The sequence below is a fragment of the Trachurus japonicus genome, chromosome 17 (assembly GCF_045865225.1).
Source record: "Trachurus japonicus isolate A0001 chromosome 17, Traja_1.0".
NCBI lineage: Eukaryota > Metazoa > Chordata > Actinopteri > Carangiformes > Carangidae > Trachurus > Trachurus japonicus.
Genome location: NC_140923.1, coordinates 35,497,464 through 35,522,441, shown reverse-complemented (window position 1 = coordinate 35,522,441; position 24,978 = coordinate 35,497,464). Strand labels below are relative to the sequence as shown.

General features: G+C 41.4%; 3 protein-coding genes across 3 annotated transcripts; all 3 read right to left on the bottom strand.

Moving 5' to 3' along the window:
- klhl24a (kelch-like family member 24a) lies at nucleotides 1–17,225 on the bottom strand. The gene is made up of 8 exons (XM_085805669.1): nucleotides 16,959–17,225; nucleotides 15,361–15,478; nucleotides 14,398–15,242; nucleotides 11,665–11,849; nucleotides 8,010–8,128; nucleotides 2,652–2,840; nucleotides 832–1,020; nucleotides 1–708 (listed from the first exon to the last, which is right to left on the bottom strand). The coding sequence occupies exons 2-8, from the start codon at nucleotides 15,433–15,435 to the stop codon at nucleotides 508–510; spliced, it is 1,803 nt and encodes a 600-aa protein (XP_085661795.1). The 5' UTR covers nucleotides 15,436–15,478; nucleotides 16,959–17,225; the 3' UTR covers nucleotides 1–507.
- A 2,032-nt stretch (nucleotides 17,226–19,257) lies between these two features.
- Nucleotides 19,258–20,400, bottom strand: LOC146971243 (putative G protein-coupled receptor 148). The gene has a single exon (XM_085805670.1). It carries the CDS (start codon nucleotides 20,280–20,282, stop codon nucleotides 19,317–19,319), a length of 966 nt encoding a protein of 321 aa, XP_085661796.1. The 5' UTR covers nucleotides 20,283–20,400; the 3' UTR covers nucleotides 19,258–19,316.
- A 1,767-nt stretch (nucleotides 20,401–22,167) lies between these two features.
- Nucleotides 22,168–24,759, bottom strand: mterf4 (mitochondrial transcription termination factor 4). The gene is made up of 4 exons (XM_085805668.1): nucleotides 24,691–24,759; nucleotides 23,918–24,359; nucleotides 23,610–23,794; nucleotides 22,168–22,643 (listed from the first exon to the last, which is right to left on the bottom strand). Exons 1-4 carry the CDS (start codon nucleotides 24,715–24,717, stop codon nucleotides 22,251–22,253), a joined length of 1,047 nt encoding a protein of 348 aa, XP_085661794.1. The 5' UTR covers nucleotides 24,718–24,759; the 3' UTR covers nucleotides 22,168–22,250.
- Between the last annotated feature and the right edge of the window lie 219 nt (nucleotides 24,760–24,978).

The window sequence follows — 24,978 nt, the reverse complement described above, 5'->3', positions numbered from 1 at the left end:
AAAAGCTAAGTACAGGAACTTGCAGTTTGTAGTATGTATGTTACTACAAATATGTGTTCCACAGTTTCTAAATTGGGATTAAGTAATGTTTTCCTCTCAAATATTTGCAATCTGATTGATAGCCAATGATCAGTTTTCTTTAATTCTGTTACATATGATTCAATGCTCCCCAACCTTGTGCAGTTACTACTAATGACAAATCTTCCATGTCAACCTGACGCCACTTTATCTGGAGTTACAGACAAGTCATAAGCATTATGATCCACTAAGCATTTCCAGAGAAGGGTTGTAACTGTGATACACAAGAGGAAAAGATTCGCAGCACCACAGTGACTTTTGCTACATGATGCTGTGAGAAAATAAATTACATTAACAATATTGTATGATTAGATGTTTTCCCCGTTTCAAAGCCGTGTGTGTTTGTTCTGTACATGGGGTGAATGTGAAGAGCTTAAGTGTGAAAGAGTTGAAGTTCTCGTGTGTGTGTGTCAGTGTGTTTGTTTATGGTCAGAGCCTGTGATACTTGTCATTGTAACGGTGGATGGTCACGCAGCCGTGGTAGGAGATCGGCCGTGGCATGGCCGCCACTCCCGTGATGATGCCTGTTGCTGGGTCGTAACACAGGATGGTGTCTGTGGCTTCTCCGTTTTCCCCTCTGCCACCAAGGATGAAGATCTTCCCGTTGCACACTGACATGCCACAGCTCTCCTGCAGGGAGAGACGGAAAATACATTTTTTTTTAGAGTCGCAGTGAACAAACACAGGACTCTTACATCTGAAGTTTAACAGTCTGTTGGTAAAGAGCTCAAGATTTTCCACTTCATCAATTACCTGCTTGTTAAAGGTTTGTACCACGTGCATCCAGTAGTCCTCTGCAGGGTCATAGCAGAATATGGACTTGGTGAGACCTCCGCACACATAAATCAGGTTGTTGAGGGACACTGCTGTGATACAGCGCTTGGCGATGGGGATGTTGGCCCGCAGTAACCAAGTATTCGTCTCTGGATCATAGCACTGAACCTGTGACACACAGTTGCACATATTTAGTTCTCTTTGCCTGTGGTAAAACAAAGAGAAGAAAAACACGCTCTCTATACTTCTGTAACATATACCATGTGTAGGGGAAATGGTTGTTGTGGAGGAAATAACAGAAATATATAAGTAGTTCATTCTGGGGTTTTACTGCCTGCTCAGTGGAGCGGATTCTTTGTGGTTTGCATACAATCCAAGCATTCCCTCACGCACTTCTTTCTCCATCCACACTTTTATCTGACTACCATGTAAATGACCTGTTAGGAGACTCCAGAGATAAGTAGCCCAAAGGGACTTGAGCCAGCATGAACATGAGGTCCCTCTAAGCCACAATGAGCCAAATTGTCAATCGTGCAGTTAGAGAAACAGAGATTGTTAACTTTTATCAGTGCCTCTCTGTCTGTGGATGTGCAGTCTCCAGCCCGCACTGACACAAACAAACATGCAAGCTATTCCATGGGGGAGAAAAAAATGCTAAAGTTGTATTCCTGCAAATGCCACTTTCTTCCTGTTTACTTTCAGCAGTCTGTCAGTCAAAACATAATGAGGGTATTCCAGAGTAGCCTGTCATGCTCCCATCTCTGTGGTTATATAACCACAGCCACACTATTATACAGTGACACTGCTGTACAGATGATTAATGAACTAATCTTTAAATTATTGCACTAATTATTACCCAACATTGACCCCTAGATCTGAATCTTGTTATGCCAACGTTTTCTACCACAGTAAATCGGTTTCCTTCAATCTGAAATATCTCATTAAGTAAATGTGTTTCAATCAATGACTCATGTGATATTAAACCCAAAATAAAGCATGATTAAAAACATGGAGATAATAATCAGGATATAATCATTGCAGTAAAAATAGTGATAAGGATACTACGGAGACTAAACTGACCAGGATGTGGTTGTTATCACATCAGGTTAACAGCCAATCTGTTGCGTTTCACAGGAATTCCTGTTTTTCTATTGTGTCTCATATCTTGCCAGTTTGCTTAAAAAAAAAACATAAATGTTTGGTAATCTGATCTTTATAAATCATAAAGCTTTGTTTTATTAGTGATTGTGTATTGCAGGGATTTTCCGTAGCAGTCGACTAAGCTCATGCAATTTTTTCAGTTGTTAGTTGGAAAGTGCATTAGTACAACCTATTAATGTTTCAACATTCATGTAAAATAAATAATCATGCAGAGTGTGTGAGCTTGATCAAACCTGCATACTGAGTGGAGGACAGAAATAGGTCAGAGACATGATGCAGACTTAACGTTGTACTCCTTCTCTAAGAAGTTGTTCAGAATTTTGCTTCACAAAATGCACAGTAGATGTTTTTTATTATTAACACACCCAATCTAAAGTTTGTAGCCTTGTAGCTTGATGCCTGTTCATGACCTGATTTAAATACATACGTCCCTTGACACCAGTAAGTAAAGTTGAGGTCGAGACAACTGTCTAACTTGTCTACTTTGAAAAAATGGGCTTCTGCATATCCTTTGAACTTCCTGGTGTCTCTAAGGTATAATCACTGAATACTACAGGCATTCAGGGACAACAATTACTCCATGTCTCATCACTATGTGCTTAAGTATGTGGCAGGGGGAGAACACATCCGTTGCATACCTTGTCTGAGCAAGTTTCGTCGTCTGGTCCTCCTCCGATGACAAAGAGCTTGCCGGCACAGCTGGCCACGGCCGGAGAACTGACCGCCTCTTTCATTGGAGCCACCTCCGTCCAGCGGTTGGAAAAGGAGTCGTAACACTCCACACTGCTCAGGCGGCTCTGGCCATCGTATCCCCCCACAGCATAGACCTTAAGGACAGAAGCAAACATATTTGGATTAGCTTTTGTGTGGCATTTTACACATGGAGAGCTGGGGAAATTAGTTCTGTTTTACCATCAACCTTTCTACAAATGAGCACATAAATACACTTATTCAAAATAAGAGAAGATGTTTGTATTTAAGCGTTCTAGTTCATGAAATACAACAATTTCTACGTCAGCCCTCAGAGAACCAGATGGTCAGGTGCAGACTAGGAAACATGACGTATTGTTTCTGAGCAACCACCATTCCCTCATCTGTAAACAGTGCCCTGCTTCCCTGCAAGCATGGGTGCATTTGCGTTCCTGAAGCTTCAATATTACTTTCAACTCCATTCATCTGACGGTGACAACATTAAAATACCACTGTTGTCTCTCGTCATAGCTCTGTGAGTGTCTTATTTTATGGGGTCAACTACTGTGATGGTCATGACTCATTTTAAGATTAATTCTTGTAGTTAAATATAGGATTTTGAATCTGCATTTTCTTTTATGTCATCTGTTTATTCCCATTATAATGCACACTTCAAAATAATAATATCCATTAGCTATAGCCTCATTTTGGATATCCCTTCTTTTTCTTTTAATTTTATAATCTGGTTAATACATTTCCATCATATAAACCTTACAGAAAGCCAAAGCATTACAAGCTGGGGGACTGTGCCATGTGGTTGACCATACAATCCTCCTTGTGCGCAAAGAATAGCAGAAATAAATCAGGAACATGAGGCAAAGATTTCAAGTTCTATCTATTCGATTATTTGGGATCAGATCACATGTCAAGGATACACAATGAGTGGCATTACTGGTTGTAAACATAACACAACAGGCTGGTCTTATGCAAGAGAAAACAATCAGGCTATTCCTGTCTCTCCACAAGATCTGAAGCATAAACAAGTACAAAGGGGGTGGGTGAGAGAGACAGAGAGAGACAGAGAGAGAGAGAGAGAGAGAGAGAGAGAGAGAGAGAGAGAGAGAGAGAGAGAGAGAGAGAGAGAGAGAAACAAAGACACAAAAAAAGTTGGAGGGAAAAAGGGGGAACAAAATGAGGGAAGTGGATTGGACACATGGATATTTGTATTCAACACCTGGGCCAACTGACAGCACTACCGCTTTTTTTAACTGAAAAATGGATAGAGAGGGGAAACCCCTTGATGAACTCATTGACTCGATGCTTCAGGTGTAGTGTTGTCAGTGTGTATTAACAATCACATGTTCTCAATGGTCCCAGTCCCTACATGTAGCAGCAGGCACTCAAGACTACTCCTGGATCAACAGAGAATAGTTCACTCTAATACTTTTTGCATACAACTGTCTTAACATACAGGCTGTTTGTTGCCGAGGAGATGCAAGAGAAATGGTAAAGAGATAGGATGAGAGAGATAAGAGAGTTGCTTTTAAGTTGGTCACTTATTCCAAAACCATGAAGATTGTTGATTTTCAGTGGGGCTTATGATGGGATGGATTTTGTTCTAATTAAATTAATAAAATAAATAAGTGTGGAGGGTTTTTCTAGAAACAATGTCCCGTCCCTAATGAAATCATTGACAATGAAATACTTGAAAAGGTTAAAGGAAAAGATACTATCTTTCACATTTTGTGTGAACGGATCCTTTAATGCTCCTGACAATGTCCAGACACAAGTTTGTTTGAATACTGTGTCGTTAGGGAGTGGGGTTTGGGGGGTGGGCACTGGATCACTCTCCTCTTTTCGCCTCGACTAAGCTCCACCTCACTCGATAAAACGCCCCATATGATTCTAATACACTAAATTCCACACTTACTCGATGATGAGAGCACATACTCTATATCGTCTGAGGGTATGTGGCTATCACGTATTCACTAAACCTGATGCGATTCATGACTCTCTTCAAACACACTCACTAAGCCCCGAAGAAACACATTCACAGCCTATTTTATGGCCACTTTCAAACGCTGGCTGGGGCTGAATGATTAACTGTTTCCTGAACATGTAAAGAAGTGAGAAGTAGTGGCCGCTGGAGAAACAAAGAGAATGTGCAACTTCGGGGGGAAAACGCATGGTGTGAGAATGAGTGAGTGAGAGAGAGAGATTGTCAGAGAAACAAAGAGAGAGAGAAAGACTGAAACATTATGATAGATTAGAACAGCCGTCACCAAGCGCAGCCATAACAGGGAGAGGAAAACAAGTGGTGACCTATTTTTGCTTATACTCTGTGGAAACCAGACCAGTCCAACAGGACATCACAGAACTGAGAAGAGCATGTATGGGTGTTCTTGTACTTCTATACTTATGAAAACCAGCTTTTAGAGTTTAGACTTTGCATCATTGCCAGCATGAATCAATGTGCCTTAACAAGTATACAGTTGTAAAACAAATGGAAGCGTTGATGCATATTTTCAGGCTTGTTTACAACAATTGCTGCTGGAGCATCAGGGCAGCACTTCAAAAGGGGAAATTACAGACTGAAAGAGGAAATGGCTGGGTACAAATTCGGGAGGAGGGGTTAACTGAATTCTAAGGAAAAACAACATTGGAGATAAATCCTTATAAGATGGATGGAGGTATAATTTTGAGTGAAAACATAACAAGAGAAATTCACTGGAAAATCCTATCTGGGAGGAAATTAAACAGGATAAGTACCTGAGATTAGAGTTCTGAGGAAAATATAAAACAAATAGGAAAATGTGAGAAGGAGGGGACAGAAAGTACAAAACCACATGTGTGACAGACACAGGAAAGGCTGGATAAAAGAGTCTCTCCTGTGTTTAGTGCATATACATGTTGTGCAAGGACTACATACGTGCCACTGCTTGTTAGCAGTCTTAGCTTGTGTGTGTGATGCCTAACCTCATTAACCCCTAAATTGCAGGCCTTGGGTTGATATAGAAATGCATTGTAGAACTAAAGTACTTCTACTAAGCCATTATATTTCATTATTAAATCATTTTTGTCTAAGTTTGCAATACATCATGGCGCCTGAACCTGTGGTTAAATAGCAGCAGCATCAGTACAACGTGTTTACACCATACCTTGATACATGACTCATTTTGGGCTTAATTACTGACTTTTATAGCCCCAGTGTGATCGTCCAGCTCATTACCTCACTGTTGTGAAAGAGCAGCGTGTAGTTCGATTGCGGACATGTGTTGGCGTTTCTGTGACAACAAGGAAACTGAATATTTTGGGTGTTGTTTGGTAGTCATAGGAAATCCAGTACAGCCTCAAGCAGACCTCTACAGTATTTTTTTTTTAAAGTGTGTTTGCTGCAGATGACAAGAAACCCCTCCTGAGTCATGCCCCATCTTTTACAAAGTAAATAAAGTGCTGTTTTAGCCCAAAGCTTGGTGTCCATGTTCCTTATGTGTGTATACAAATGTGGGTTCTTAGACATACACACGATAGCTAAAGCACACACTTGGCTGTTTGTGAGTGCCGTATCAGGCTGAGTCATCTCTGGTTATGCTTCGTCCAAGACAGACTCTTCATTACGTAATGCTAATAACAGATAATAACACACTTTTTCAAGACGCATGTGTTTTGCATTTTGCTTGTCTTTACAAACAAGAATGCAAGAATTGTCAACTGTGAGCAAAGATGTAAAACTTGACAATCTAGATTTCAAAACATAATTTGTGGTTACAAACATTTCACAGCTTATGTATATAGTTACTTTTAATCTAATGATAGAGTTTGTTTTCTTGTAAACAGCCTACAACATTCCCCAGTCACATGAGCATCGTCGTGTTGTATGCAGTGTATCTACAGAATAAGGATGACAAATTATGCCTGTGTGTTTGTGTGTTTACAGGCTTATCTGGAGTTTTTATAACTATGAGTGGCCACTCCAGGCTTATGTGGTTGAGCCTGAGACACATGAAGCGTGACACAGGCTTAGTCCTTAACTTGGATGTGTGAGGAACTGGCACACGTCCCTTAAACTCCCATTACCCTCAAACAGGAATGTCCACCTGGCCCTGCACCACACACTGTAAATAGTAACAGCTCAAGAGTAGAAGCAGTGATCAAGAATAAAAGATCAGCTCACGTGTAGTCATTAAGTTTACTCAGATTTCATAACCAAACTGGTGTCAGCTCTCTGTGTACAGTGTATATACGGGGCCTGAGGACTAGGATGTACGGCAGAAACAGTTCTACAAAGGATAGGAAAATTTGCAGGTATAATTCAATTAATTATAATAATTAAAAGTGATGGTTGAGTTATTTCCCATGTGTGGGATACATTATGGGGGAAATCGGTTGGGCCGTTCCACCCACTGGGATGCTTGTTTATTTACCGGTTTAAAATAAAGGCAAACTTCCTCGTGCTCTTGTGTATCCAGGATGTGTGAGATGAGCTGGCACTGGCCGTTAACAAACCCTGGGGCCACAAACAGATCCACCAAAAAAACAAATGTAAACCAATATATAAGATCTATGTTTAAATGTTTTTGTTACAGTGGCATCTTTTTCACCAGAGTGGCTTGGGTCTTAGACTAGATACTAAACATCACTTGGCATGCCAGGCTTTAAGTATGTTCAAAAACAAATTTCTTCAAGTCTGCAGGCAAGAGTGGGATGGGTCATATGATTGTGAAAGGTGTGAATCGATGGCAGTTTTCCAGCAGGTGATTCCATGGAATTTGTTTATTGTCTCAATCTCTTTATACTTTATACCAGGTAATCATATTGTGCTGCATTCCTTCTCATGTTCCACATTGTCCTGAAAAACTACACAATTGCCTCATTGTAAATGTATAATGCGTGTGTGCTTTGGGGAATTAATAGGAATGTCTAGGGGGAAAAAGGATTTTAGTTTGTGTGTTAGGGAATTACAACAGAAGATATACTGTATATGGCTGACTAGTGACTACTGGGTTATACCAGGCCTGCACCACCTCACCAGTTGTGATCAGTCAACCTGGGCTGTGTTCAATGTCTTCTACATGTATGACAACATCAAGCTAGTTTAAGAAAGGCACAGAAATCTCCCTTTCAGACATATTTGATGTATTAGAAAAATCATTTCCATTGCAAACCTGAATAAAAACATGATTTTTTTTACTCATTTTGATTGCACAGCAGTAAGAATAGCAAGTATGAAGTAAGTCATGGACATTAACATGATTACAGATAGGTATATTAGGTCAATTCTGTGCCCGATAGGACTCCCACCTTACCTTGCCCAGTAGGACACCCATCTTGTGTCTCCAGCGTCCCTTGTTAAGTGAAGCCACTCTGATCCAGAGGTTGAGCTGTGAGTTATACATCCACACGTCCCTGCTGTTGATGCGACCACCTAAAAACACCAAAAGACAAACATGCCAGATAATGATCAATATTCAAGACTCAAGTGCAGTTTGATTAAAAGGGTGGAAAAGTAAGTTTAGCAATCACATCTAATTGATAAGATATGTGAAATATTTAACCTGAACTGTTCTCAGCTTTGGACTGTGTTCATGTAAAGGCAATCTTTAGCCAGGCTGGAGCAGAAAGGTAAGTGTCTTATCTGACTGTGACCTGAGCTGGGTCACAGTCACACACACACACACACACACACACACACACACACACACACACACACACACACACACACACACACACACACACACACACACACACACACACACACACACACACACACACACACACACACACACACACACACACACAAACGTGTAGGCACATATGTATGCACACTTGTTGAATTACAATCAACTGCCATTATTTAAAGCTTACCCAGGATCTTTGCTGGCTAACAGAGCTACAGCAACTACTAAGACATAATGCTCGAGTGTCTCGTCTGTTATCTCTGGACAAACACGTTGTAGAGAAAAACAACAGTTGTCGATCGACGAGGTTACGCTGTGACCCAGACACATTTTTAACAAGCCCTGACACGTGTCCTAACTCTCTCGATCTCTCACTAACCTCCACCCCCCCACCCCCACACACATCTCCATCACCATCATCAAACACACACACCTGTTGATTTAGTATCAAATAAAAGCAAAAACGCTCTCTTGCAAATACAGCAAGAAGCATAGGCTAACTTTTTAGCATCGGGAAAAAAAACAAGTACATGATCTTATGTAGGTCAACTGAAAAACGTGTTAAATGATTGGAAAAACAAGTTTATCACTGCAGGGCTATTTAAGCCAGCAGCAGTTACCTGGCTGGCTTTCATCCAACCATACATTCACAAGAAGTATACATCACAGAGAATGTGGGTAGCATGGAGGCCAACAAACAGAGAGTGACAATCTGTGTTCTTTCACACCAAGTCTTAAATTATTCCCATGGCAGTGGTATCAGTTAATAATTTACAGATTATTAATGAAAATCACCGCTCCCTATAGAACTGGATGTCCTGTAGAGAGAGAAACTAAAACTTAATAATGCACTCAAACTAAAAATATGTGGGAGGTTCTATTGAGCAACGATAAAGGCATAAAGAAAAGCTGCCAAGGTGTCTCTGCATTCACATGCAAAACAAAGCAGGAGTTGCCTGTATTGTAAGATAGTTGGTGGACAAACTAGACAGGTAAGGATAGATATGGAAAAAAAATGGACTACATAAAAATGTGATTAGAAATGGCAATTTTATTTGTTGTATATGATGTAATATATGTTCAATCATCATAAGTTGTACCACCATACAGACAAAATGAACAAAAGAGGTGGAAGTTAGTCTACTCAGTAATCTCCTGGATAGTAAAAGAGCCAGACAGTCTGCTGCCCCGGAGGCCCAGGTTTTTCTTTAAAGATTTGCATGATAGAAAATGTACTGATGGTAGAAGCACCACTTACTACAAACCTAGTGATCTAGTTAAAGGATATTTTCAGCCTTTGGTCGCCCTACCAGCTCAGATGGGGAGGACCACTGCTGCTAATAACTGTTTTTAAGTATCAGGAGGCATTGTCTTTGGGAGGTCCCATTGTGATTTGTGTGACAGCTTTGTGAGTAATTATGCAGGTCGATTGCAAATGCTGAATTCCATATGTTAGAGAATTCCTGACATCACGCAACTATGACAAGAAACCCACTGTCATGTCTGTCACATGTATTTTACAAGTCACCAGCTCAACACATATTATTCACTTGCATTTAATCTCCTACTGTGACAGTAGCAAAGAGGTATTTCCTGTTGCCACGTTAATTCAAACAGAGTCCATGTTATGAGATTAGATCATATCTGACTGTAATCTGAAGTACTTCTCAACTCAGTGCATTTCTGTGTTAATCCAGTATACCCACTCTGGCTCATTACAATGCAATGAATGTAAGAAAGTCAGAAGTGTCCAGAGTCCCTGTCCCAGCACAGACATTAGAGATTTTGTCTACCCTGTAGAGACATATCCTATTTAAGACCACAGCTCACTGCAGCTGTGCTAGACACTGGAGGACCTCCAAGGTATTTGCACCAGTTCCCACTGCGAGGAGGAAGGCAGACAGGCAGAACGGGAGGCCTGTGTGGGAATTTAATCTAGAGAAATCCAAGGTAAAAAATATATATATATACAGTGGAGAAAAGGGAGATTAAGTGTATCAATACAGGTGGGGCAACAAAGAAGGAAAATGGGGCAATGAAGATCATAATATGCAATAAAGTAGTGCACTGTGCATGTGTGTGCTTTAGGGTGAGGGAGGGGGATGTTGACTTTTCCAGGCAGCGCTAGAGGGTAGATTGATAGCACACGTGAGGACTTGGCACAGTGAGAGCGTGAAAAAAGCATAAACATTGCTGAAGGGAAGAACTTTTTTCTCCATATTTCCCCCCTTCTTTTTTTCTCTCTCTCTCTCCTCTATATGTTCCAACTGCTGTTTTTATCCATTCGTGTCTTGCAGCTGATACAGAGCAAGTCCTAGCAGGCACTTTTAAACTTAAGTTGTGTCAATCCATTTTCTTGGAAATAATTCCTTCCAAAAAAAACAACCTTTTACCTCAATGCCCTGAATCCACCAACGGTATCAAACTGTAACTTCTACAAAGCACATATTCAAATCAAAGTATAACTTGGCAACTGCCTTTACCCTGACTTCATAATTAAAAATAGATGATGTAAAAGTAATGTCTTGTTCAATTTAAGCCTTTGTTTCTCCAAGGAGGGCTTACACCACACTTGGCCCGTGCTAAGCTCCAAAAATGCTCCAGCTTTGCCAGGAGTGCATGTGACCTATAATATCTCAGCTTTAGGTTGTTGTTTTTTTTAACTTATAACATAATAACTTCTTCGAGTAGTCTCACACTGAAAAGGATTATTAGATGTTGGTGTGAAGGGGATCCTAGAAAGCTGCTGAGCAGATGCAAAAGGTAGTGACCCTGATGATCAGCCAATAGGAAGAGGAAAGGCCTGAGCGAGCCAATGAAGGTTTCTCTCAGCCCTGAGCCTGGAGAGTGCATCCAGATGTTGCGCTCATATTTTCCTTCAACTCAAACAGGCTGAAGCTGTAAAAATAACACAGGGCAAACGGCCACTGAAGCCTTTCCTGCCACTCTGCTGGGAGATTAGACAGCAAGTCAAGCACAGACTCACACTGATAATGTCCCTTAAGTCAATTTGGGGGGGATGCAACGCAACCCAACAATAATCGAGAGAAACTGGACTCTAAAAACAAACAAGAATACACTGAGTCTAACCATAGAATAAACTGGTGAATAGCAAGGTACATGGATTTTAAGTTACCAGCTTTTATGAATATCAAATAGCCAAAATGCTTTTTCTTGAAAAGGAAAAAAAAACTATGAGATAAACATAAAGGTATTATGTCTATTTCCACCTTAGGTAGAGCAATGCTACAAGCTGTCTGTAACAAAGTAGACAGGGTCTTACCTGACACGAGAATATCATTGCGGAGGGCACAGACGGCGTACTCTGACTTGGTGAACTCAGGCAGTTTGGCCAGTGACTTCCACTCTCCTGTGACTGGATCATAGCATTCAGTGTAGGGCAGGTTGAAGCCCCCCACCCTCTCACAGCCACCGACCACCACGATCACCTCAGAGTAGCCAGTTGACCTTCACAGAGGAATTCAGAGGAAGAGAGGATAGAGGGAGAGACATGGAAGAGATGGAGGGGAAAAACAATTAAGTTCCATGTTGTGAAAACACAAGCACAAGAGGCACAAATTAAAAGATCTCATAAAAGAATATATAGACACGATATGTAATTAAGATACAGTATGTGTATGCCTATACAAATGGTACAAAGACACGTCAACATTCACACATCACCACATGGAGAGACTTCTAATTACACATAGTTGACATTTGTCAGGACATGAACAGATTTGTGGTTTGCACTGCAGTCATCAGCTTCACTTATCTTCAAAATGCAGGTTACAATGAAGGTATCAATCAAAGGTACTTAATGCTTTCCTATTTGGGTGTTCAACACATGCCGGGAATATGACTGTATTTCCTACAGCAGAGTTAATTAACTGCAGCTTTTTTTTTTCTTAGTGCGCCATTGCAAAACATCAACAGTAGACAGAGACTCTTAGGTCTTAATGTGGTAATACACACAAACAGTGGGTGGGAGAAAAAATCGATTCACATAAGTATCGCGATATTTTTTGACGATTTTTAAATCAATTTTTTTTCCCAAAAATCTTTTTTTTTTTTTTTTTTTTTTTAAATATTGTGCAATGTGCATTTGTTCGCCTTTTTTACATACAGAGAGTCCAGGTTTTGAAAGGGGTTTGAGTTCACTTTATAATGGAGTATGTTAATTTGTGTGGATATAAATGTTAAAATGTAGCAGTTTACCTCAGTCTATATCTCATTTTGTCAGAAAGGTTTTAGAAGCCTGTTTTTTCTATACTCTTTTATTTTTGCCTCTTTAATGCAGTCGAGGCTTTTGAAAAGAGAGTAAACATTATACAGTATATTGCTGCTGAATAAATCTTAAAAACTAACTTACATGTGATGTGTATTTGTGGGGGAAATATGGCTCCTGGAATAGTCTGTAGACAATCATAATCATTCAACTGTTTTACTGGTGTTAAAAATGCAGACTAAAGGGGTGGCGTTTAGCTCACTGGGTAGAGCTGCCGCCCCAAGTTGAGGCTCAGTCCTCGGTGCAGGCGGCCCCGGTTCGAGTCCCGCGTCGGACGGCCCTTTCCTGCGTGTCATTCCCCCACTCTCTGCCTCCCCATTTCCTGTCTCTCTCTCGACTGCACTATCGATTAAAGGCAATAAAAGCCCAAAAAATATACTTAAAAAAAAAAAAAAATGCAGACTAAAAATCGAGAAAATCGGCAATATCGTAGAATCGCAATTTAAATCCAATCAGCATCCAAAAAATCGTAGAAGAATCGAATCGGGAGAAAAGCATATCGTCCCAGCCCTGATATATACGTATATACACATTTTGATGTATATTTCCTGTTGCCACACACACACCCTAACCCTTCCCCTACATTTCCCCGTGTGTTTACTCAGCATGTGATAGAGTACAGGTCAGGTTCAGGTAAGAGACTAGGTTTGTTGTTTCTTTATGTGTGGGCATGTGATTAATTACATTCTAGACACTTCCCAAGAGAAGGCCCTGGTGTAAACACAAAAAGGGAGAATCAGGCAGCTGTTTTGAACTGGAGATTTGGCCCTCAGGGCAAACGAAGCCGAGAGTGCGGGAACCAACTGCCTGATTGGCTTGCTGATCTGAACAGATCTGCCTAGATACTCGCACAATACACCTGAGCCACACGTCACACAGCCTCAATAACTGACAACTGGCACCGTTCCCACTTTAACCCTTACAGCCGCTCAAACACACATGAGCAGATGTACTGCTGTTGGTCCATTTTGATCTCATTTATAAGGTTTCAGACAGTGCCAACCTTTATCCTTCATCAAACATGGTAAACTATCAATTACATCATAACATCCAACTGAACATTCCTGGGAACATGAAAACACCATGGTAAATAAGTCTCAAGTTAACAGGTGGGGAGACTTAGAAGCCAAACACATCAGCAAGGTGAGTTACACTGCTGGTATGATAACAAGACTCGACACTTCTTGATTGCTGTTTCTTGCATCACCTTTTTTTTTTCTCCTTCCCATCTAACCAGTCTGTGTATGAACATGCCCTTCCTGCTTCATTATCATTTCCATTTCAAAATAGGGCTACAAAACACTGCTCAGTCAATGACACATTTGTCTGTTCAGCACAATAGCACTCCCTGTCCCTCTCACACTCACGCACACTCACACACACAACAACAACACAGCTAAGGAGCACAGAGTTCATGTGTAACCTCAAGTTGTAACCTCATTGCAACACAACGTGGGATGAGGCATCAACTACCTGTTTAAAGAAAACACGTTTTCCTTCATTACTCTGACTTGAATCTTTTACCCCAACAAGACAAAAAAAGAAAAAAAAGGAGATCAAACAAGTCTTGTTTTCTTTTTCATTAAAAAAATAACTGGTGCGCAACAAAGCATAAATAAGCCTGTGCTGGAGAGATAAGACCTGTAACGCACTTTCTGGGGATAAGATCTAGGTTAGCAGATCTTTCCTCTAGCTTCCTCATAACTTGCACGTCAATATTTCAGTTACCTGCGTGGACGAGTTCTTGGTGACATCATCTCGTTTCCAAGCACATGGTAGCGCCTGGCCTCGTGGAGGAGCTGGTAGCACTCTGGGGCGTTCTGGATGAGCTGGTCTCCCTCCACCGTCTGGACAAAGTAGTTGGGGTGCAGGAGGGGCAGGCGCACATGGTGCAGCAGGGCCTTCAGCATGGGCTTTCTGTTCTCCACGCCGTGGTACACCCATCGCATCACCGCCTCGAACACCACCTCCTCCTTGCCGATGGACAGCTCGTCACTGCCGGTGTACTCCTCCAGCTCTTCTCTGCGCAGGTCGAGGAACTCCTCGTGCTGAGCCACCTCCGAGAAGTTGGCCAGGGCGTAGCTGCGGCAGCGGCTGGCGAGCTGCTTCAGGGAATGGGCGTCTGCGAATCGCTGGATGCCCAGGCAGTTGCACGGGTCCAGCTGGTCCTCTAGGAACTTGGCGCAGGCGTCGCGCAGCGTGGTGATCTGGAAGAGGCTGGAGGTCTCAAAGAGGAACTGGACGTTCTCTGTGGTGATCTTGGCGCGGCCGGTGTAAACGTAGGTGAGGAAGGAGTCCATGGCCTCGGCCAGGATGCCATTGATCTCCACCAGCATCTCGCGGCTCTCGCGGTGATCGTTGCAGAACATGGCTCTGAAATAGGAGGAACATGCGGAGAGCACAGCCCGGTGGCAGGGGAACTCACGGCCCTGCACGCTGATGACCACATCAGTGAACAGGCGGCAGTCACGAAACTCATTGAACACCTGCAGGATTCCCTCTGAGTGGGACGAGCCAGAACAGAAGTCCAAGACATCCTGGCTGGATAAAGTTTTGGAATCAACCTCAAACACCTTTGGAAACAACGACATGCATAAAGATTTGTAAAAATGTGTGATTTAAATAGGTTGAAACAAAAGCTGATAGATTAAAAAAAACATAAATAATGTCTGTTTGTCTTTCTGACGTCACCTTGCGTTTAACAGCAGGAGAGTCTCTGATCCCAGAGTCCTCCCTGTTCATCCTTCTGCCCAGAATCAGCACCATGGCTGCCACCTTCAATGTAGACCTTCTCTTAATTTAAGATGAACTGAGGATAGAAAGGCATGTAGTACATTACTATCAAAACAGGAAAAAGGCCAGATAATGTGATGTGGTAGGAGGAGGAGGGGGGAGCCTGAAAAAGATGACATTCATAAACAGAAACCTAATTAGACTTCTGTAGTACAGACTGAGAAAATGTGTTGCATGCAAACCAAGCTCTCACAGAGCGAAGCCACAAAGCATGTGTGCAGTGTGTGCAGACGTTGGGGGGGGGGGGAGAACATGTGAGTCCCACAAAAAATGTTAAAGCCCACGGGACATTGCTAAAATGTCTAGGAAAAGTAGTTCCAAGGAATGAAATCTGAGCCATGCGGACTTCCTCTAGCCCATCACTGCTGTGAAGAAGTTGTGCCCTGTGGAACAATGGGGCCGCACGAGACGGAAGAAAAAGACACAGGCGGGAGAGAGGTTGAGCAACAGTTGGAGGGCCAACGTATGTGTGTCAGGTTTGTTTTGAAGGAGAGTGGGGGCAGGGATGCTCACAGACACTTTATAATGGTTTGAATAGGAAGTGCCAAGTCTGGGGTTACTGACAATTTTGACTCATACTCACTATTTTATGAGAAATCTGTAATATTAAAACACTTAATATAGTTAAGGAGTCCTTATAGCAACCAAGGTCCCTTATTAATTAGGCTTCAGATCAGATCCACAAGGGCTGTGTGCTTATTCAGGTCATCCTGTGCTCAGGTTTTTAATTTGATTAAAACATTAAAAAAATGTCTTATCTATGCCCATGTAGTGCTTTTGTCAAAGCAGCATGTTTGGCCTTTGCTCTTGTGAGGTCATTCATCTCCGGTTATTTTTAACTTTGGATCTTGGCTCAGCCTCAGCAGACTCAGCCTGTTCACGTGCGTGATTTGAAAGGAGCAGCACCTCAGTCAGGTTTAACAGAGCAAAGGCTTTAGCAGGAGGTGTCTGACGCGTTACACTTGTTATGTGACAAATAACCACTGAACAAGAATGAAACAAAGAACAAAGAAGAACAACAACAAATGAAGTAAGGCAGAACTTAAACTGTCTTGTTGTTATCCAGGTGAAATCAAATCAAACTGAACTTTGGTGTTATGACAAAATAACATCATTATTTATTATTTTCTCTTTTTTTGTTATTATATAGCCTATTTATCCCACCTAAATATGTTATGTGTAGCATGTGGGTATTTATATGTAACATATAAATAACTTAAGATATAACACTGCACTTATCTAATTATAAGTGAAAATACAATAAATAAAACATATGTGAAGTCAGGTAACTAAACCTTATGAGCTGTAGTTCATTAGACAAAGGAGACTTGCCTCGTGCCGACCGTTACCCCCTGACAACATGCTAAAAAAAAACGAGTGACTGAGACGTTGCTCTACTTAGTCAGTCGAGACAAATTTAAACGGAAAGCAAGAAATACTTGTATATTCATAACTCTGAAACTGTAACAGCCTTTGTTGTAGATAAAAGATGTTACCTTATGCAGAAGTTTCCAGATGAAGCGTCCTTTCAGCTGCAAGTCAAGGGGAGGGGAAAAAAACAAAACAAACACAAAAAAAAAGTATGGAGAAGAATAAATCTGTCTCAAGAAAAAGTTTGTCAGTATCTTTTTGCAATATTTGCTCTCGAGTGGTTATGAGAAAGAAGCTGGGCTGTGATACAGCCGGGACATTTTGACTTTAAGGTAATGACAAAAACAGAGACCTCTAACTAGCTAACTGTAAACACTGGACCCATATATACTTGTCATAGGAGAAAAAAAAAAAAAAATCCAGCCCACTGCACCCACACTCAGCTGCTGTGGCGGTGCATTGTGGGTAACTGAGTTCAACTGAACAGTTATAGGCGCTTCCTACGCAGTGAAAAACGACATTTCCCAGGAGCCTCCAGCGCTCCACGTGGCTATCCTTTGTTTGCAAACAAACTGCTTTTAGTGAAGAAAAAGTTCAAAACAGCGGTTGAGCAACACATGACAAAAACAATATCGATTTTCATCGTCGAACTCGTGTTAACGTTTGGATGAAAGTTTATGGGACCGCATTACATGGTATTAAACGTTGTTATTGTTGTAAATGTTTTTAAATAGGGAACAAAATACTAATCATAGGAGCGTGTTTTTACATAGACATATAGACATCTAACGGGAAAACAGTCTTGAGTACAGAATGCATAATGTAAAGGTATACGAGCTCAATAAAAACAACTGTAATCTGATCCTTTGGGCACGTGATAGCGAGATGAGAGACAATGTGCCCCTTTTTTCAGGTGAGCAGGAAGGAGGAGCTTAGAGGGAACAAAGCATGTCACAACTTCCTCACACTTGCAAAATACTTCTTAGAGCTCCAACTGAGTTCCTTGAAAAAGTCCTCGATGTTTATCAGTGAGCCATTATACACTGTTTTGAACCATGTGTTGTCAGTACAGAGGATCATTTTCACACATACTGTCACTGGATGTTTAAATATATTTTTAAAAAAACATCCAACTCCACCATCATGACCTAGCCTACATGATGAACTCTCATCAACAACACATCAGCCAACAATGCAAAACAACTAAAATGAGGAAATTGGCACAGGTGAACTGCTGAGAGGAGCAGCAGTTTTGATTGCCTCCAGGCACCAGCACCTGTACAAGTTCACTGGAACAAAACAGTGTGACCTGAAAGAACCATGAAAAAGATTTACGAAGTGAGATTTACCAAGAGCAAACAATTTCACGAAAAGCAGGTTAATAGTCAGAACAATATGGAAATGTCATATTTGTTATTATTATTATTATTATTATTATTATTATTATTATTATTATTATTATTATTATTATTATCATCATCATCAGTAGTAGTAGTAATAGTAGTATTACACAGCCATGGAAATGAATACCAATAGCTGTTGTTGTACTAGTTTCAGTGAAGAGCTGGGGGTGACAGTCCACGTGTTGAGAGAGAGGCAACACAGCTGCAGAAAGAAGCAGTAACGCAGCCCAGCGGACAGATAAATGTGTCCCTCTGCTGTTGAGCTGCTGAACCACTTTACAGAGGTAAGAGTGACTCACCATGACTAATCAACACACCTTCTCAGCTGAAGAAAGGTGCTCTTTCCTCTGATGTCTTCGGCTGCCAAGTCAATCAACCATTTGTTAATGACGGACATGCACTTGTAGACAAACAAGGCTTTGAAGGCAAATGGAGTTAAGTGCTTTGTTCCTACAGTCATAAACCAGAGTGTCAGATATAATAGCCTTAACATTACATAGTGACTGTACAGCAGAGTAAGAATGCCAGTCAAAAATTCAGCTCATATATTTTGAAAAAAAGAGAGGGAGACATAAATTTAGGAAGGAAGGGATTCAGCTTATTTTTGTTTAAATGTGTACACTGCAATACAAGAGGTCTCACAGGAGAAAACCTAACCTAACAGTTATCAGGAACGACAAAGTGCTATTTGCATTTCACTGTACCTATTGTGTGTAAACAATATGGTATAAAACATGGACAAGGCAGCATCTAGGGTTACACAGTAATTTAACATGTAAATAAAAGCAATATAGTGTTATATCCTTAGCATTGAGTTTGTAAACACTATGGACAAACACGTTTACAACCAACATATTTCAAATTGGTCAACAAAATGTGGAAAAACAAAATGCTTTTAAATGTTATGTTGTATACAGACATTATTCTGGTGATTATGCTTGATGGATGGTTGGTGACACTGAGGGCATTTCCCTCCAAGTTCTTTGTTGGGTGGACAGCTACTCTGAAGACATGTACAGCATATCACTAGAAGAAATGTAAAATCGAATAATTATGACCAAAAGACAGCTCTGATGTCATTTATGCGACTGTGGTCAGGCTGAGTCTCCTGTCTCTGTCCCAGTGTAGCAGCTGCATGAGAGTATCGGAGATCTCCCTGTACCTTAGCCCATAGAGGTACGGTGCAAAGGCTCTGGGCAGCATCATGAGGACACAGATATTGACTGTGTTGATCCACACGAGAACATCTTTACTCATGTCTTTCTTCTGGAACAGGAAGAGCTCCAGGGTGAAAACAAAGCCAGGGGCAAAGTAGAGCAGGAGCAGCATCCCATGGGCCAGCAGGGTGACCCGGGCCCTGGAGAAGCGGTTCTGCCAGATGCCCTGTGTCCTTGTTACCATGTAGAGCCGAATGTAGCAGTAAAAAATGAGCAGAGCGCAGACGAGGGCAGCAACGAAGAAGTAAAGGTGGATCCACTCCAGGTTCTGGCCCTGAGTGAAGCGAATGGAGATGAGGACGAGGCAGATGGGCAACTTTTCATTTAGATTTCCCCTCTCTATCTCGTTCATGATCACCAGGGTGAAAGGGAACATGGCCGCCACCACCCACAGCAGCAGCACTATGTAGTGCGTGCGTGCGGGCGGGAGAATGTCGTGATAGCGGAGAGGCCAGCGGACGGCGGCGTAGGTGTCGACCACCATGAGGGTGACGGTGAGGATGGCGCAGCAGTAGGCGGTGACGGTGACCACGGTGACCAGGTCGCAGACGAGCAGAGGTATCTGAGCCCTGGCGGCGTTGCAGATGACCGTGGCCATGTTGAGGACGAGGAAGAGCATGTCTGCGATCAGGGTGTTGGCCACCAGCAGGTAGCGCGTCTCCTGTCGCAGGGAGCGGGACAGGAAGATGCAGGTCAGGAGGACGGGGTTGGCGAACAAAGTGGCCAGAGTGACGACCGTGGAGGGGATGAAAAACAACTCGAGTTGCCACCGCCACAGAATCTCAACCCACTCCTGGGTGAAGTTCCTAATCAGTAACTGGGATGTCATTTTGTGTTTGAGTTATGGAAGAGAGAGACACACCTGTGCTGACTGAAGTGTTTTATGATGTGCTGGCTACTTCACCAGCAGCTCCCTGTGAATGAAAACACCATAAATTAATATCAACTATCAGACCGGAGCAGCTAATATTTGATTTTTATTAGCACCCTTGTCACCGTTTTGTTACTTTTAGGTTAATTAACTGCACAGTATGTATCAATACAACACTATTAGGCCATATCCAAACTAAATTAATAACTTTGTCCAAACACAGGTATCAACATGACAGAGAATAACACTGTGAATTATGGTCTTTAAACAATCACTAGCTGTTCTTATATCCATCATCTTGATGTACTGCGGGCTAGACAACCCTGTGACATTTCTCATACACCATTTTTTTTAAAATCTAAAATTAGGCTACATTCATGACGCCGCTCTTTCTACAGTTTTTTGAGTTTGTTGATCATCATTCAAATAAGCAGCCAGACCCTTTCTAAAATTCAAATGCTAACAGCATATAATAATAAACGGACTCTGATCCCGCAGTTGCAAATAGGTACTGTCTGCTAATATTGTAAACGAAAACAAACAGATGCAAATGAAGGAGTTGAAGTTAAATTATTAGCTGAAGGTTTGGAAACCTTCGAAAACATCCATGTAATAGTGCATAAATTCATTACAACTGTTGTAGTGGGGATGAAGTAACTTGTGTTGTCTGTTTTTACCTATTGCTGTATATTTATCTATCTTATCTTTATTTTTCTAGTTACCATTATTGTTTTATTCCTAATTTTTCTAATTCTAAAGTTGCCTACACGTTCAGATACAAGTATACCTGTATAGGAGTACTGTGATAGGAGAGTGTAGGTTCTTTTGCAATTATGTGAATTTTTCTTTCTTTCCTTCTTTTTTTTGTTTATTTCTCTATTTTTTCTTATTATCTGGTTTGATGATGAAGCTCCATGACATGTATACAACATTAGGAGCAACACGCACAAACTATTTTATATTCAAATAAAAAGTTTAATAACAAAATGACTTGTGAATTTGAATATGCTTAAATTTACCTACACTTTCAGGTATCAGAATGTAGTGGGAAAAATAACATTTGTAGAGCAATGCAAACAAATGCTAATGACTACTCTCAAACACACATGACAAAAGAAAAATTATTGATGCAGACACATCTATTGACAGAATATTGATTGGCCAAAGGTGAGTTTTCTTACCTGATGTCCAGAACAGAAAATGCTTGATGGGGTACATCCATTAGGCTTAACGCTCCTGTAAATCGATGGGCGGTTTCGTATGACTTGTCTTGTCCTCTGGCCTTATCTGATGCACTCTTTGTTGACTCTCACAGATGGACCAATATATGGATGGGAAAAGCTTGGCCGCCACTTGGCTGTAACATAGTAACGGGGTGGAGCTTTTCATCCTCTCAGCTGCTCCTCATGCTGTTGCTTCTTCAGTGTTTTCCACCCAAGATTTTGACAAAGGAGCACATTAGGGTGAATTGATTAGATTCACATTGCTCCCCTTAAATTCACTGCACCAAGCATCACAGCAAATTAAGGCTCTGAAATCGCTTTAACTTATGGGGGCACTTAAGGGAAGCCCAAAATCCTTCTGACGGTGGAAAAAATATTTAGCCGTGTTGTAGTCCTCACCCGAGTCTCACCTCACATTGACGTCAAAGCATGTCACGTCCGCCTGTGGCCACTTAAACAAACACCCAATTCTACTCCAAATCAGAGGGCTGATTCAGTCCAGTCTGTCGCTACGCTAGCATGGGATAATTCAAATGAGAGCATATCAGATAACAGTAACCAGGATCTTATATGCAAAACTGTTTTAGATGAAAATAATATAAAACACTTACCACGAAAGACTTTATTTTGTCAATTAACATCAGACACATCATCATATCATTTCTTGCACAGTTATTTTCAGTTTTGAGTCCCTTCCTCACCGTCATTTCTTCCTTCTCTTTCTGTATCCAGCCTTTCCTTCGATCTCTTCATCTTCTTCATCCTCCTCCTCTTCATCATTATCATCACTGTCAGCTTTAATGGTGCCATACTGCTTCTCCTGTCCCTGCCATTCTCTGGCAATAAGTCTCTGAAAGACTTCATATTCCTCTAATGATGCCTTTGCAACCGCTGTGAGGAAAGTGTCCTGGTTGACATTAAGGATGCTGTCCAGTTTAGGGTTGACGATGGTCGTTTGTCCTTTCTTGTCCGGGGTTTGGTACAGACCCCTACGCTCCAGGAAACAGTGTCGACAACGAACATCGTCTAGAGTGGAACGGAAAACCCTGGACTTCACCATCTCCGCCTGTTTGACACCCATTCGGAAGTAGACGTACTGTGGAGGGACGGATAAATAATATGTATTATTATTACAATTGACATTTTACACAAAGCTACACAGATTGGACAAGCAGTGGCTAAATGGGTTGTTCCTCTCTCTGCACTTGATGAAAAAAGACACTAACTCGTTTACATTCACTGCTGCCTCTGGCCTGTGATTTCAAATATAGCCACTTGAGGGAGCACTAAAGGTGTTTATTGTTTCCATACACAAATACTGTCACATTTAGAAAACATAGGTCTGTATAGTTTAAAAGCACATTATTTCTGTGTGTTATTAATGCAATGCCCAAGGGCAGTGGACGAGCAGGTCTTAGCGGAAACCAAACAGTCGATGATGGGGAAGAATTATATAATTTCCTGTTGGAGCTAAACTACAGAGGCGTATTGCATTCAGTAAAGCCCTAGAAATATATATCTGTGTTCCCTGTAAATTCACATTGATATTAAAAGCAAACTACCTGTTATTACTGAACAATTCCCCTGCAGACTAATAGCACGCCACCTCAGGGTGTCACTGGGGGAAGGTCAGGCCATTCTTATGTAGCATTTCAGAGGTAAGATAGGCAGTAGCCATATATATATATAGTTGAGGATGAAATTATTAGCCCCCCTATGAAAATTTCGCTTTTTTTGGTAAATATTTCCCATGTACTGTTAAACACACACAAATAGACTTAACTCTGTCCTACTTCTAGATGTACAGTTCATATTTATTTGAACTTAAAACTCATAATTTCAATTATTGTGATTAATCTTTCATTATATAAAATCAAATGTCTAGAAAGCCTTAAAAAGCCAAAAAAGAAAAGGAATGAAATAAAGATATTTGCATTTGTTTGATCTTAGTTTGTTCTGTAGATGATGAAAACAATTATTAAATCGGGATTATTCTGTTGATTTATGAACTGATCAGTCGACATTTTCTCTTCTGCTGTGTCTGTTTGTTTGACTTACTGACCTGAAATTTGTACTCCAGCTGATCCAGATCTTCCAGTACTATGGCCGGACTGTCTCGGAGGATGTCTGTGACCTGCTGAGCAGTAAACAAGCACTTCTCTCTGAGAAAGGCCACCACATGTTTCACTGTCTTCATGGGCACAGTCAGGATCTGGGGGTAATGGGCCACTACTCTCTGGAGACTGCCTATGGGGAGACACAAGGTTAAAATAACATCTTATGTACAACAAGTATAAGTATGTATCCAGTACATATTAAGTTTATATAAGAAAATGGATTAAATGTGATTAATTGTGATAAACACCTGACCTTCAATTAGACCCAGTTTCCGTAGGTTGTCTATGCGCTGCTGAAGCTGTGACTCTTTGACAATGTACACTTGAGGACATTTCTGCAGCAGCTTCAACACACTGGAGGGAGTGAGCCCCAGCACAGAGAGGGCTGAGAGAGTTGACAGAGCGTGTCTGGCAGCACTTCCACCTCTGACTTTGGACACAGCCTCATATATCTGGTCCGCCTGGGCGTCTGTGAATCCCATATCAACCAGGGACTGCAGGGACAGCTCTGTGTCCGGCCTCTCAGATTCATGGTTGGGTTTGCATCTGTGCTGGGTTGACGGCAGAGTACTGGGACCGGCGGAGGAACAGAACAAACCGCAACCGAGGCACTGACGCTGGAGGGGGAGGCAGGACCCCAGCTGAGGGGGGCTGAGCAGGGAGAAGGCGGCGGTTCTCACAGACAACCGGAGAACCTGAGGGAAATAAAACATAAAGCCACAAAACATTGCCGACAGTCCACGATTTTACACATATTATGAAACTAAGATAAACACTGAGCAGGACGCAAATCAATTTTTAGGATCTAAAGAGATTACAAGGGATAAATTAATGTCGAGTTGCGACCTTAGCTCTACGTCCGCTAGCTCCAGTTAGCAAACAATTTGGTTATAAGCGGACTTAATACTGACTGTGAGAAAGTCTGACGGTCATTTAGACATTTTAAAGCATGCGGCTTATTAAGGTTAACTGACAGGCTTAATATCTTCATATAAAGTGAGAACATTTATTGACTTTCTGATTCACCTGACGTGCTGCAGCCGTGGTTCCCATGCTTGTCCGTCGCACATGTAGTTCCGTCCCCTAAACATCGATTAGATGCCAAATGTTCCGCTACGAGGAAATGGCTTTAACATCTTTCACACGTCTTCACTGCAGTAATTAAGTTATACTATATACTGTGAACATACTAAAAGCTGTGCACGGCAATTTACTCTACATTTAATGCAGGGCAGGCAACTCATCATGTTATGAAATATGACAGACCCATTTAATTTTTACTAGATAATTGCAATCAATTTGTTAAAATGACAG

Bases quoted from the DNA above. Each gene is read 5' to 3' on its own strand.
- klhl24a (XM_085805669.1), bottom strand. From the start codon at position 15,435: ATGGTGCTGATTCTGGGCAGAAGGATGAACAGGGAGGACTCTGGGATC. The intron at 15,243-15,360 runs GTGACGTCAGAA...TTGTTTCCAAAG, and splicing joins CTCCTGCTGTTAAACGCAAG to GTGTTTGAGGTTGATTCCAA. The intron at 1,021-2,651 runs GTATGCAACGGA...TGTGTGTCACAG, and splicing joins ACGAAACTTGCTCAGACAAG to GTTCAGTGCTATGATCCAGA.
- LOC146971243 (XM_085805670.1), bottom strand. From the start codon at position 20,282: ATGACATCCCAGTTACTGATTAGGAACTTCACCCAGGAGTGGGTTGAG.
- mterf4 (XM_085805668.1), bottom strand. From the start codon at position 24,717: ATGGGAACCACGGCTGCAGCACGTCAG. The intron at 23,795-23,917 runs GTCAGGTGTTTA...GTCTCCCCATAG, and splicing joins GAAACTGGGTCTAATTGAAG to GCAGTCTCCAGAGAGTAGTG. The intron at 22,644-23,609 runs GTCAGTAAGTCA...GTCCCTCCACAG, and splicing joins AGCTGGAGTACAAATTTCAG to TACGTCTACTTCCGAATGGG.